Consider the following 13,476-nt stretch of genomic DNA (forward strand, 5'->3'; position numbering starts at 1 on the left):
GGGACCCAACTGGGGGGGAACTGGGGCGCAGCTGGGAGGAGCTGGGACCTTCCTGGGTGTCCGGGTACCCCCAGGAGCCGCTGGAATTCCGCACCTTCCTCCTCCTCCTCCTCCTCCTCCTCCTCCTCCTCCTCCTCCTCCTGCTGGGTTTTTTCCGGGGGTCTCCCGGCCGTGCCCATCCCCATCCCGGTGATTTTCGGGGGGTTTCCCCAGTTTTTTCCGGTTTTTTCCCGGTTTTTTTCCCCAATTCCGGGAATCACTCCCGGCTCTGGGGCAAATCCGGAGCTGCTTCCTGAGGCGACAGGAGGGGACAGGAGGGGACAGGAGGGGACAGGGGGGGACAGGGACACTGAGAGGCCGCAAATGGGGCTGGGGGGGACACGGGGACACCCCCGGAACCACCGGGGACAGCCCGGGGCACGCAGGGGGGATCAGGAAGAGGCCGGAGGGGACGGGGCCCCTGGCGGACGGTGACAATGGCACGGTGACAATGGCACGGTGACAATGGCACGAGGGACGCTGGCCCCGGGCCATGTCCTGCGGGGGAAGGTGGCAGGGGTGGCGCGTCCTGTTGATTCGGAGCTGGCAGCGCCTTTGTGTCCCCTCTGTCCCCAGCCCTGCTGCCCCTGACCCCAGCGTTCCTGTTGTCCCTGCTGTCCCTGCCCTGTCCTGTGTCTCCCCTGTCCCCCCATTCCCCCAGGCCCTTGGAATTCCATCCCCGTGTCCCTGTCCCCGTGTCCCTGTCCCCCCATCCCTGTCCCCCCATCCCTGTCCCCGTGTCTCTGTCCCCCGTGTCCCTGTCCCCGGTGTCCCCGTGCCTCCCGTGGCCTCCAAACCGCGGCCAGGCCCGCGGGAGGCTCCTGGCATTCCCGAAATTCCAGGGACAAGGACAGTGCAGGGAATGGCAGCGGGGATGTGACAGCCCCGGGCTGCACAAGGGAAACTGTGACAAATGTCACCGGCCTGGTGGCCCGGAGGTGACAGGAGGGAGGGTGGCAGGGCTGGGTGCCACCACTGGGGACACCGTGGGGACATCAGGGATGGGTGCCCTGGGGCTGGGGACACCCTGGGGACACCCTGGGGACATCAGGGATGGGCATCCTGGGGCTGGAGCCACCCTGGGGACATCAGGGATGGGTGTCCTGGGGCTGGAACCACCCTGGGGACATCAGGGATGGGTGTCCTGGGGCTGGGGACACCCTGGGGACACTCTGGGGACATCAGAGATGTTTCCCACGGTGCCAGGGGTGACAAAAAGTCCCCTGATGTCAAAAAGCGACAGAATAGAGGAAGTCGCAGCCCTGGTGACAACAGCACCCAATCAATGGTGGCCTCTGGAGCCACCGCCGGGGGTGACAGGCGGGTGACAGGCGGGTGACAGCCCCGTCACGAGCCGGGGGTGGCACTTCAGGGCCTGGGGGCTCAGAGCTGAGGATCCCCCCCGGTTTGGGGACACAGGGTGACAAGGAGGGGACAAGGGGGGACGGGGCAGGAGGGAAAGAGGGGCAGGGAAATTGTCCCATCCCGGGAGAGGGGACAGGGAAATTGTCCCATCCTAGGACAGGGAAATTGTCCCATCCTGGGAGAGGGGACAGGGAAATTGTCCCATCCCGGCACAGGGGGACAAGAATTGCCCCGGGGTGGGGCAGGAGAGGCCGGAGCCCTCCCCGGGCAGCCCCGCGGGCCCCGGCGCGAGTCCCCGCAGCCCCGGAAATCCCCGGGGGCGGGACGGGCACGGGCCGGGGATAAAAGCGGCGGCGGGCGGACAGACAGACGGACAGAGAGGGGAACGCACGCAGGGACGCGCCCGGAGCCGACCCGGAGACCCCGACACGGACGGAGCCGGAACAGCCCCAAAGGACCCGTCCCGGAGAGCCCGAACCGAACCTGCCCGGAGAGCCCGAACCGAACCTGCCCGGAGAGCCCGAACCGAACCTGCCCGGGGAACCTGAACCGAACCTGCCCGGGGAGCCCGAACCGAAACTGCCCGGAGAGCCCGAACCGAACCTGCCCGGGGAGCCCGAACCGAAACTGCCCGGGGAGCCCGAACCGACCCATCCGGAGAGCCCGAACCGAACCTGCCCGGAGAGCCCGAACCGACCCATCCGGAGAACCTGAACCGAACCTTCTGGTGCTCCCGGGCAACCCGAACCGGCCCATCCGGAGAACCCGAACCGAAACTGCCCGGGGAACCCGAACCGACCCATCCGGAGAACCCGAACCGAACCCTCCCGAGGTCCGGACCGGCCCCAGATCCAGCCCAGAGACCCTGAACGCGCCGACGCCCGCCGGGCCCCCCCCGGTGTTCCCGGCGCGCCCCCCGGCCCCGGGAGCGGCCGCCCCCGCCGCGATGGCGGCCCCCGCTCTGCTGGCGCTGGCCCTGGGCGCCCTGGGCGCCGCGGCAGGTGAGGGCACCGGGCGGCACCGGGCACCGGGCACCGGGCACCGGGCCGGCCCCGCCGCGGGATGGAGCGGGGGGTTCTGTTGAATTCTTGCGAAATCCGTAAAAGCCGTCGGGATTTTTCTGCCCCCGTCCCTCCGTCCCTCCCTTGCTGAGCCCATTCCGGGAAAGGGAGGGACGGTCCTTGCTCAGGGGGGCCGGAAAATCGCGGCCCCGCCGGGGAATCCCCCCGGCCTCGGGCGGGGACTCGGCCCGGGGGGCTCCCGAGGGCCCGCGGGGGCTTCCGCAGCAATTCTGGGGCTTCCTCAGCAATTCTGGGGGCTTCCTCAGCACTTTTGGGGGCTTCCTCAGCACTTCTGGGGGTTCCTCTGCACTTTTGGGGGCTTCTTCCACACTTCTGGGGGCTTCTTCCACACTTTTGGGGGCTTCCTCAGCACTTCTGGGGGCTTCTTCCCCACTTCTGGGGGCTTCTTCCGCACTTCTGGGGTCTTCCTCCACATTTTTGGAGCTTCCTCCACACTTCTGGGGGCTTCTCCGCACTTTTGGGGGCTTCCTCCACATTTTTGGGGGTTTCCTCTGCACTTCTGGGGGCTTCTTCCACACTTTTGGGGGCTTCCTCCGCACTTTTGGGGGCTTCTTCCGCATTTTTAGGGGCTTCTTCCACACTTTTGGGGGCTTCTTCCGCATTTTTGGGGGCTTCTTCCACACTTTTGGGGGCTTCTTCCGCATTTTTGGGGTTTCCTCTGCACTTTTGGGGGCTTCCTCCGCACTTTTGGGGGCTTCCTCCGCATTTTTAGGGGCTTCTTCTGCACTTCTGGGGGCTTCTTCCACACTTTTGGAGGCTTCCTCCGCACTTTTGGGGGCTTCCTCCGCACTTTTGGGGGTTTCCTCTGCACTTCTGGGGGTTTCCTCTGCAGTTTTGGGGGTTTTTTTCTCCGCTTTCCCTGCACTTTGGAGCCCACTCAGTCACCCTGGGGGGTTTCCTCTGCTTCCTGTGGGAGCCTCACCCGAATTTTGGGGGCTTCCTCAGCACCTCGGTGACGTCGGCCGGGGGTGTTTTGCTGGGAAAAACACCGAAATTCAGCCTGGGAGATTCCCCCACCCCCAAACTGCTCCAGGAACTGAGAATCCCTGGCTGAGGAAGCTCCCGAGGTGCACAAAGGACCCCCAGGCCCCCCCAGGAACCCCCGAGATTTCTGGATTCCTTCTCCACGAGGAGCTCAGGGGTGCCTGGGTCTGATTTTTGGATTTTTTGGCCCCCGTGTGGGGCCAGGTGTGGAATTCTGGAGTCAGGGCTGGGGTTTTGTCCTGGTGGATGAAGGGTGGGAAATTGATGCATTGATAGGAAAACGAACCATTTGTTAAGGTAAACCTTTAGACAAAAGGGTTTAGTCAGAATTGTTTCCTGTGTGGGATAGAAGATTGGATTATTAGTATGGGATGGGATGGAATTTTCTAGCCATTTATTTAAAACTGATTTGATAGGGATTTTTTTGGGGATTTCACAGGGATTTAGTTCAGGCTCCTTTCACCACAACCCTCCCGAGCTACCCCACCCCATCCCAGGGCTGTTCTCCTGCTGTTTTCCCCGTTTTTCCCCGTTTTTCCCCATTTTTCCCCGTTTTTCCCCATTTTTCCCCGTTTTTCCCCGTTTTTCCCCATGTTTCCCCCCGTTTTTCCCCGTTTTTTCCCCGTTTTTCCCTGTTTTTCCCCGTTTTCCCCTGTTTTTCCCCGTTTTTCCCCGTTTTTCCCCGTTTCCCCCCGTTTCCCCCGTTTTTCCCCGGTTTTCCCCGTTTTTCCCTGTTTTTCCCCGTTTTTTCCCCGTTTTTCCCCGTTTTTCCCCATTTTTCCCCATTTTTCCCCGTTTTTCCCTGTTTTTCCCTGTTTTTCCCCATTTTTCCCCCGTTTTTCCCCCATTTTTCCCCGTTTTTCCCACCATGGCTCACCCCAGTGTCCCCTCCCCATGCCAGTGCCCCCCGAGGGTCCCCACATGTCCCTGTCAACCTCGGACCCGATGGTGAGGAAGCCCTTCAAGGTCACCTGCGGCATCAGGGGCGCCGTCCCCGCCACCAACGTCACCATCACCGCCAACGACCGCGCGTTGCCGGCGGCGCTGAGCCAGGACGGCCTCCAGGCCACCGCCGAGGTCACCGTAACCGAGGAGGGCGATGCCCGGCTGGGCTGCACCGTCCTCGTGGGCAGCAGGAAGCTCCAGACCGGCCGCACCGTCCAGGTCTTCTGTGAGTGCCCCCGGTGCCACCGCGGTGCCACCAAACCCCAGCCCTGCGAGAGGAATTCCCTGGTGGCTGTTGTCACCACACGGTGCTGTCACCCACAGATGTCCCCATGCCGCTGTTGGACGTCGCCAGCGCCACCGAGGCTGGCACGGAGCTGAGGGGAAGGTGCTCCATGCCGCCTGAAGCCGGCAGTGACGTCCAGGTGAGGGTGGTGGCACATGGCCCAGGGGACCTGGTGGATTTTACAAAGCCCCCGGTGAACTTCAGCCTGACCGCGACGGAGGAGGACGCGGAGGGGGAGCTGGTGGTGACCTGTGAGGCCAGGATGCCTCCCTACTCCTCGAGGAGCAAATCCCAGCGGATCCGTGTGCTGGGTGAGAGCCGCTGCGTGCCCGGCCCCTGGGCCTCCTTTTCCTGGTCCCCATCCTGGCTTTTCCTGATCCTTATCCTGGCTTTTTCCTGATCCTTATCCCAGCTTTTCCTGATCCTTATTCCGGCTTTTCCTGATCCTTATCCCTCCTTTTCCTGGTCCCCATCCCGGCTTTTCCTGGTCCCCATCCCGGCTTTTCCTTGTCCCCATCCCTCCTTTTCCTGGTCCCCATCCCGGCTTTTCCTGATCCTTATCCCGGCTTTTCCTGATCCTTATCCCTCCTTTTCCTGATCCTTATCCCACTTTTTCCTGGTCCCCATCCCTCCTTTTCCTTGTCCCCATCCCGGCTTTTCCTGGTCCCCATCCCGGCTTTTCCTGGTCCCCATCCCTCCTTTTCCTGATCCTTATCCCACTTTTTCCTGGTCCCCATCCCGGCTTTTCCTTGTCCCCATCCCGGCTTTTCCTTGTCCCCATCCCTCCTTTTCCTGGTCCTTATCCCTCCTTTTCCTTGTCCCCATCCCTCCTTTTCCTGATCCTTATCCCTCCTTTTCCTTGTCCCCATCCCGGCTTTTCCTGGTCCCCATCCCTCCTTTTCCTGGTCCTTATCCCGGCTTTTCCTGATCCTTATCCCTCCTTTTCCTGGTCCCCATCCCTCCTTTTCCTGATCCTTATCCCGGCTTTTCCTGGTCCCCATCCCTCCTTTTCCTTGTCCTTATCCCTCCTTTTCCTTATCCCCCCTTTTCCTTATCCCCATCCCTCCTTTTCCTGATCCTTATCCCTCCTTTTCCTTATCCCCCCTTTTCCTTATCCCCATCCCTCCTTTTCCTTGTCCCCATCCCTCCTTTTCCTGATCCTTATCCCACTTTTTCCTCGTCCCCATCCCTCCTTTTCCCGGTCCTTATCCCACTTTTTCCCGGTCCCCATCCCGGTTTTTCCTGATCCTTTTCCCTGCTTTTTCCCGCAGTCAAACCACGGCTGGACATCGAGCTGTGCCCCCCGCAGCAGAACTGGACAGAGGGGCAGGAGGGGACCCTGAACTGCAGCGCCAAGGGCACACCTGAGCCGCGGGTGAGCTGTTCCAAGGACGGGCATTCCCTCATCCCTGGCTCCATCCGCCCGGTTTACCGCGCCCACGCCGGCACCTACCTGTGCCAGGCCACCAATGAGCTGGGGACAGCCGAGCGCAACGTCACCGTCTGGGTGCAGGGTGCGTCGGGGCCGGGGCTCCGGGGGCTGCTGGGGCTGCTGGGGCTGCTGGGGCTGCTGGGGGTCTTTGGGGTTCTGGGGTCTTTGGGATATTTTGGGTTCTTGGGAGTCTTTGGGGTTTTGGGCTCCTGGGGGTCTTTGCGGGTTTTGGGCTCCTGGAGTCTTCGGGATATTTTGGGTTCTTGGGGGTCTTTGGGGGTTTTGGGTTCTTGGGGGTCTTTGGGGTTTTTGGGTTCTTGGGGGTCTTTAGGGGTTTTGGGCTTCTGGGATCTTTGGGATATTTTGGGCTCCTGGGGGTCTTTGGGATATTTTGGGCTCCTGGGGGTCTTTGGGATATTTTGGGCTCCTGGGGGTCTTTGGGATGTTTTGAGTTCTTGGGGATCTTTGGGGTTTTTGGGCTCCTGGGGGTCTTTGGGGTTCTGGAGGTCTTGGGGCTTCTGGGGGTCGTGGGGGTCTCAGCTCCTGGAGATCTTGGAGGCCTTTGGGGTTTTTGGGCTCCTGCTGGTGCTGGGGTTTTTTTGGGGATATTGGGGGTCCTGGGTGGCCTTTGGGGTTTTTGGGCTCCTGGTGGTCCCGGGGCACAGCAGCGCCCTCCCCACTGACCCCGGCCCCGTTTCCCCCCAGATGTCTCGGATGTCTCGGATGTCTCGGTGCCGCTGCTCCCGGTGCTCCTGGGGACGCTGCTGCCGGTGGCCGCCGTCCTGCTGATCCTGGCCGGGGGCTACTGGCTCTACCGCCAGGGCAAGATCGGCGAGTACCGGCTCTGGAAGCGGCAGCCGCCGCCGGACGCGCAGCCCCTGCGGCCCCAGGGCAGCTCCCAGGCGGCCGCGGCCGCTCCCAACGGATGCGCGGCCCCGTAGGCGGGGAGAGGCCGTGGAGGGGCGGGGAGCCCCTGCCCGTCCCTCCGCCGCGGCCACCGAGGGGACGGCGACAGCGGACACCGGCCAGGGCCAGAGCGGTGGATGCGGCTCCCGGGCTGGGATGGACGGAGATGGACTGGGATGGACTGGGATGGACCGGGATGGACTGGGATGGACCGGGATGGACTGGGATGGACTGGGATGGACCGGGATGGTGAGACCCAGCCGGGCCCCGGCGTGGATCTCCGGGTTTCGCTCCAGATTTTATCCCTCGAACGTTTTTTGGGGTGGATTTGGTGACTCTGGAGGTCGCGGAGCTGCCCGGGCGGAGCATCCGGGTTGCATCCCGCGCATTTCGGAGCTGGCGGGGGGACAGGAGCAGGGAGGGAGGGGGACAGAGAGGCGACAGTGGCGCGTCCCACCAATAAACGCTGCAGGTGACAACCACCGGGGCCAGCGCTCTGCGGTTCCGGGGCTTTTCCCGGAGCCCGGGCCGGGCAGGGGCACGGGGGGGGGGGGGACCGCCCCCATGTCCCGCCCGGCGGGGCCATCGCCGGTGTCCCGGTGTCCCCCGCCCCCGGCGCTCCCGTCGGTCGCTGCCGCTTCGCCCACGCGCGGCCCGGAGCCGCCCACGCGGGGAGGGCTCCGGGGGCGTTCGGGGAGGGGCCTTTGGGGGGGGGGGGCGTTCGTGAAGCGCCGAGCACCGGGCGGGGGTGGGGGGGACTGGGGGGGGGGGGGTCGGCGTGGGCGGGGGGAGGAGCAGCCCCGCGGGACCGGCGGCGCGCGCGGCAGCGGAGGAGCCGCCTTCGGCCTCGGCCGCCGCTTCCTCCTCGCCCCTCATCCTCCTCTTCCTCTTCTCCCTTCCCCATCCTCCTCCGCTTCATCCCCTCCCCATCCTCATCCTCCTCCCCTCCTCCGCTTCATCCCCGTCCTCCTCTTCCTCTTCCCCCCCCCCGGCCCTCCCCGTCGCCTGCGTCCTCCTCCGCTTCATCCCCATCCTCACCCTCATCCTCCTCCTCCGCTTCATCCCCTCCCCATCCTCATCCCCCCTCCCCATCTTCATCCCCCTCCCCATCCTCATCCTCCTCCTCCGCTTCATCCCTCCCCATCCTCATCCCCCTCCCCATCCTCATCCTCCTCCCCATCCTCATCCTCCTCCCCATCCTCATCCTCCTCGCCGTCTCCATCCCCCTCCTCATCCTCCCATTCTCCCCTCCCTCCTCCTCCGCTCCATCCCGTCCCCATCCTCCTCCTCCTCCTCCTCTTCCTCCCCACCCTCCTCCTCCTCTCCCGATGGGCCCCCCCGGCCCGGCCACGCGGCTCTTGCCCCCCCTCGTTCTGGCGCTCGCAGGTAAAGCGGGGGGGGGGGGGCTCGAGGGGTTTTTTGGGCCGGCGGGGGGACCCTCCAAAATGGGGAGGGGGCGTCTCTGGGGATCCCAAAAAACAGCGACCATTCATTGGAGGAGAGGAGAGGAGGGGGAGGAGCCCGAAATCAGCAGCGACTTTTATTGGGGGAGGGGTGGGGGGGGGACACGACCCTGGGGACCCCCAGAGACCCCCCCCCAAACACCCGAGGCCCTTTAGTGATTGGGGGGGCACACAGGAACCCCCAATTCCATAGCGGGACCCTTAGGACTGGGGGGGGTCACACGCAGGGACCCCACAAGCCCCAAATCAGAGGCACCTTAGGGCTGGGGGCGTTGGGACACACGGGGGGTCTCAGTCCAGGTTCCCCGGGGTCCCCCCAGCCGGACCCGGGGGGACACTGCCCGTGCTGGGGTCTCGCAGGGGTCGCCCGGGGCACCTTCACGGTGGCGGCCTGGCCGCGGGTGGCCGTGGTGGCCTTCGGGGGCTCGGTGACCGTCAACTGCAGCCGCAGCGCCTGCCCGGGGGACAACGCCACGCTGGGGCTCGAGGCCGCCCTGCCCGCGACCCCCCGGGCCCGGGGGGCTCCGCTGGCAAAGCTTCCGGCTCCACAACGTGTCCCGCTGGAGCCCCGGCCCCGTCACCTGCTCCGGCCGCTGCGGCGCCGCCGAGGCCAACGCCAGCGCCGGCGTCCTCGTCTACCGTGAGTGCCCTGGGGAGCCCTTGGGGAGCCCTTGGGGAGCCCGAGGTGGCACCGGCTCCGTCCTCAGAGCTGCCGGAGCGGGTGGAGCTGGAGCCGGTGCCGGCGGCGGCCGTGGGGGACAGCCGGAACCTGACGTGCCGCGTGCGGGAGGTGGCCCCGCTGCAGAACCTGACGGTGACGCTGCGGCGCGGGGCCGAAACGCTGCGCACCGAGAGCTTCGGCCACGCCGAGGGCAGCGCCAGCGTGGCCGTGAGCCACCTGCTGACCGTCACCCGCGGCGACCACGGCCAGGACGTCACCTGCCACGCCGAGCTGTCCCTGCGGCCGCACGGGCCCCTGTTCGCCCGCGCCGCTGTCCCCGTCACGCTCTCGGTGTTCGGTGAGCGGCGGCCGCGGCGTCCTCGTGTCCTTGTCGCCATCGCGGTGACCTCGCTGTCACCCCCGCGGCCATCGGGACCCCGTCCCTGCCTCTGGGGATGTCCCAGTGTCACCGTGTCCCCGTCCCGGTGACCCCGCGTCCCCCCCGTGTCCCCGCAGCTCTCCCGGAGCCCCCCCAGCTCCAGGCCCCCGCCATCCTCGAGGCCGGCGCCGTGGCCAACGCCAGCTGCCGCATCAGCGGCGCCTTCCCGGCCGGCGACGTCCGTGTCACGGCCGCGCTGGACCAGGAGCCGCTGAACGTCACGGCGGCGGTGGCCGGGGACACGGTGACGGCCAGCACGGCGCTGTCCCCGCGCAGCCCCGGCCCGCGGGAGCTGAGCTGCACGGCCGCGGTGGCCACGGCGGCGCGGACGGCGCGGAGGCAGCTCCACGTTTACCGTAAGGCGCCGGGGAGGGGGCGGCGGGGGCACCGCGGGACCCCGAGATGGCCTCGGATCCATCCGTGGGACGTTCCCGCAGGATTCCCCGCGCCCGCCCTGGAGCTGAGCCCGGCCCCGGCCGCGGCGGGCAGCGAGGTGACGGTGACGTGCCACGCCGGGGCCACCGAGCCGCCCGAGGCGCGGCTGCAGCTCCGCGACGCGGACGGCGGGGTCCTGGCCGAGGGCCCGCAGCCCCGGCTGCAGCTCCGGCTGCTGGCCCGGCGCGACGACGACGGCCGCGAGTTCCGGTGCCGGGCCCGCCTGGCGGTGGGCGGCAGCGTGGTGACCAAGGACGCGGCCGCGCGGCTGGCGGTGCTCTGTGAGTGTCGCGCCAGCCGCGGCCCCGCCCGCCCCTCCCGGCATTCCCCAAATCCCTTCTTTTCTCCCCAGATCTTCCCGAAATCCCGGCCAGCGGCTGCCCCGGTAACCGCACGTGGGTGCGGGGAGCGCGGGAAGCGCTGTCCTGCCGCGCCACCGGCAACCCCGAGCCCACCGTGGTGTGCGGCCGCGACGGCGTCGCCGTGGCCACCGGCGAGCCCGAGCCGGTGACCCGGTCCCGCGCGGGGACCTACGTGTGCAACGCCACCAACGCGCTGGGGACGCGCAGCCGCCGCGTCACCGTCCGCGTGGAGTGTGAGTGGCGCCGGGGCCGGGGCCCGGGGTCCCCTCGGCGGCCGCCGCGGTGACCGCGCGGCCTCTGTGTGTCCCCCCCTCAAGATGAGCCCACGATGTCCGAGTCGGGGTGTCCGGCACGCCGGGTCTGGGTGGAGGGACAGCGGCGGGAGCTGGAGTGTCGCGCCGACGGGGACCCCCCGCCCAGCACGCGCTGTGCCCGCGACAGCGGCCCCCGAGACGGCGGCACTCGGGATGGTGGCACTGGAGACAGTGGCACTCGGGATGGTGGCACTCCCCACGGTGGCACTGAGGATGGTGGCACTCCCCACGGTGGCACCCGAGACGGTGGCAGCCACCACGGCGGGGCTGCCCGCGGCCGCGTGGTCACCCGGGCCGATGGCGGCCGCTACGTGTGCAGGGCCAGCAACAGGCACGGGGTGGCCGTGCGGAGCGTCCTTGTCACCGTGGAGTGTGAGTGTGACACCGGCGAGGGGACACCGGGGTGCGCCGGGGCCGGGGGGACACAGGGGTGTCACAGGGGTGGGACAGGGAGCTGGGGGACACAGGGGTGTCACATCCATGCCCGGAATTCCAGAGCCGTGCCGGGATGGATGGGATGAGGATGAGGATGGGGATGGGATGGGGATGGGGATGAGGATGAGGATGAGGATGGGGATGAGGATGGGGATGGGGATGAGGATGAGGATGGGGATGGGGATGAGGATGGGGATGGGGATGAGGATGGGATGGGGATGAGGATGAGGATGAGGATGAGGATGAGGATGAGGATGAGGATGAGGATGGGGATGGGGATGGGGATGGGGATGAGGATGGGGATGGGATGGGGATGAAGCCGAGCCCGGCTGTGCCCGGGCCGTCTCGGCAGCACCGGGGGCTCTCCCGGTGGGTCCTGGGAGGGTCGGGGCGGTCTCACGGGGCTCCCCCGGCCCCATCGCCCCCATCCCCGCCGCCTGCCCCCGGTTTTCCCAGACCAGCCGAGCCTCGGCGAGCGCGCTGCCCCGAGCGGCGGCGGTGGCTGGAGGGGACCCCGGCCGAGCTGGGCTGCGCCGCCACCGGGAATCCCCCGCCCCGCGTCACCTGCGCCAAGCTGGGCGACCCCGCCAACGCCACCGAGCTGGGCCGGGACGGCCGGGATCCCGCCCGGGGCCCCCGCCAACGTCACCCGAGCCCACGCGGGCACCTACCAGTGCCGGGCCACCAACAGCGCACGGCTCCGCCGTCCGCAACGTCTCCGTGGCCGTGGAGTGTGAGTGCGGGGGCGGCTCTGGGGCAGAACCCGCGCATCCGGGGCGCCCTCAGCAGCCGCCGCTGTCGCCCCGGCGCAGACGGCCCCGCCGGCGTCACCGTGCGCGTGCTGCCCTCCGCCAACGTCACCCGCGGCAGCGGCTTCACCGTGGACTGCGGCGCCGAGGGGGGTCCCGGCGCCCACCTACACCTGGGCGCTGCCGCCGGCCCCCAACCTGCGCTGGGCCGCCGACAACCGCTCGGTCACGGTCACCGGCGCCACCACGGCCAACCGGGGGCTCTACACCTGCACGGCGAGCAACCGGCACGGCCGGAGAGCCGGGAGCGTCGTGGTGCGGGTGGACGGTGAGCGCAGGGCGGGGGGGAACGCGGTGGGCGGCGGTGATTCCGGCCCTGCCCCGGTGATTGCAGCCCTGCCCCGGTGATTTCGGCCCTGCCCCGGTGACACCGGCCCTGCCCCGGGGGGCGGTGGTGATTGCGGCCCTATCCCGGTGTTACCGGCCCTGCCCCGGTGATTGCGGCCCTGCCCCGGTGTTACCGGCCCCGCTCCGGCTTTACCGGCGGCCCTGCCCCGGTATTACCGGCCCCCTCCCCGGTGTTACCGGTGGCTCTGTCCCGGTGTTACCGGCGGCTCTGTCCCGGTGTTACCGGCCCTGCGCCGGGGTTACCGGCGGCTCTGTCCCGGTGTTACCAGCAGCCCTGCCCCGGTGATTCCGGCCCTGTCCCGGTGTTACCGGCGGCCCTGCCCGGTGATTCCAGCCCCGTCCCGGTGTTACCGGCCCCGCCCCGTTTTTACCGGCGGCCCTGCCCGGTGTTACCGGCGGCCCTGCCCGGTATTACCGGCCCCTCCCCGGTATCACCGGCCCCCTCCCCGGTGTCACCGGCCGCTCCGCCCCGCAGAGAGCTGGCTGGTGCTGCTGGCGGCGCTGGGGGCGCTGGGCGCAGGGCGGCGGCGCTGGCGCTGGCCGTGGCCGGCGGGTGTTACCTCAGGAGCACGGCGTGCAAGAAGGGCGAGTACAACGTGCGCGACGCCGAGGGCTCCTCCGAGGCCGCCTGCCTGCACCGGCAGCGCGAGCCCCGCGCCGAGGTGTTCGGGATCCAGCTGGGCCCGCCCTGAGCGGCGCCGGCACCGGCACCGGCACCGGCACCGGCCCGCCGGGAGCCCCGGAGCCGGCCCGGCGGGATTTGGGGTGGATTTGGGGGTTTTGGGGAGGGTGAGGATGGTGAGGATTCCTCCGGAGGTGCTCCCTGGCACCGGGCACGGCCGCGGGGAGGGTTTGGCATCCGGGACCGGGACCGGGACCGGGACCATCCCCATCCCCATCCCTGTCCCCATCCCCATCCCCGTGGGGTTTGGGGACCCCCCCGCCCCACCCCAGGGGTTTTTGGGGGGATTTTGGGGGCTACAACATCCAGGACCCCCGAGGGTTCCTCCCTGCCCACCCCGGCCCGGTGGGAGGGGGTTTGGGGGTCCCACAGATCCGGCCCCACCCCGCGCTTCGGTGCCGAGGGGATTTTGGGGCGATTTGAGGGGTTTGGGAGCGCGGAACAGGCACCGCTCAGGGCTGGGTGCTCCGGGGAGGGGGGCACGCCCAA

At 68.0% G+C, this 13,476-nt stretch overlaps 2 protein-coding genes across 2 annotated transcripts; both read left to right on the forward strand.

Annotated features, from left to right (window-relative positions):
- Window positions 1-1,540: 1,540 nt before the first annotated feature.
- Window positions 1,541-7,082, forward strand: LOC129133875 (intercellular adhesion molecule 1-like). Its single transcript, XM_077192370.1, has 5 exons — window positions 1,541-2,405; window positions 4,372-4,641; window positions 4,740-5,012; window positions 5,973-6,215; window positions 6,839-7,082. Exons 1-5 carry the CDS (start codon window positions 2,351-2,353, stop codon window positions 7,072-7,074), a joined length of 1,077 nt encoding a protein of 358 aa, XP_077048485.1. The 5' UTR covers window positions 1,541-2,350; the 3' UTR covers window positions 7,075-7,082.
- A 126-nt stretch (window positions 7,083-7,208) lies between these two features.
- Window positions 7,209-13,140, forward strand: LOC129133852 (intercellular adhesion molecule 5-like). Its single transcript, XM_077192350.1, is given in 14 exon segments — window positions 7,209-8,425; window positions 8,948-9,521; window positions 9,680-9,958; window positions 10,040-10,318; window positions 10,390-10,632; window positions 10,717-11,085; window positions 11,605-11,625; window positions 11,628-11,779; window positions 11,781-11,837; window positions 11,839-11,881; window positions 11,961-12,046; window positions 12,048-12,225; window positions 12,781-12,824; window positions 12,827-13,140. Coding segments are annotated over 14 exon segments (3,696 nt in total). The 5' UTR covers window positions 7,209-7,225; the 3' UTR covers window positions 12,998-13,140.
- Window positions 13,141-13,476: the final 336 nt, after the last annotated feature.

The sequence above is a fragment of the Agelaius phoeniceus genome, chromosome 32 (assembly GCF_051311805.1).
Source record: "Agelaius phoeniceus isolate bAgePho1 chromosome 32, bAgePho1.hap1, whole genome shotgun sequence".
In the NCBI taxonomy this organism is placed as follows: Eukaryota; Metazoa; Chordata; class Aves; order Passeriformes; family Icteridae; genus Agelaius; species Agelaius phoeniceus.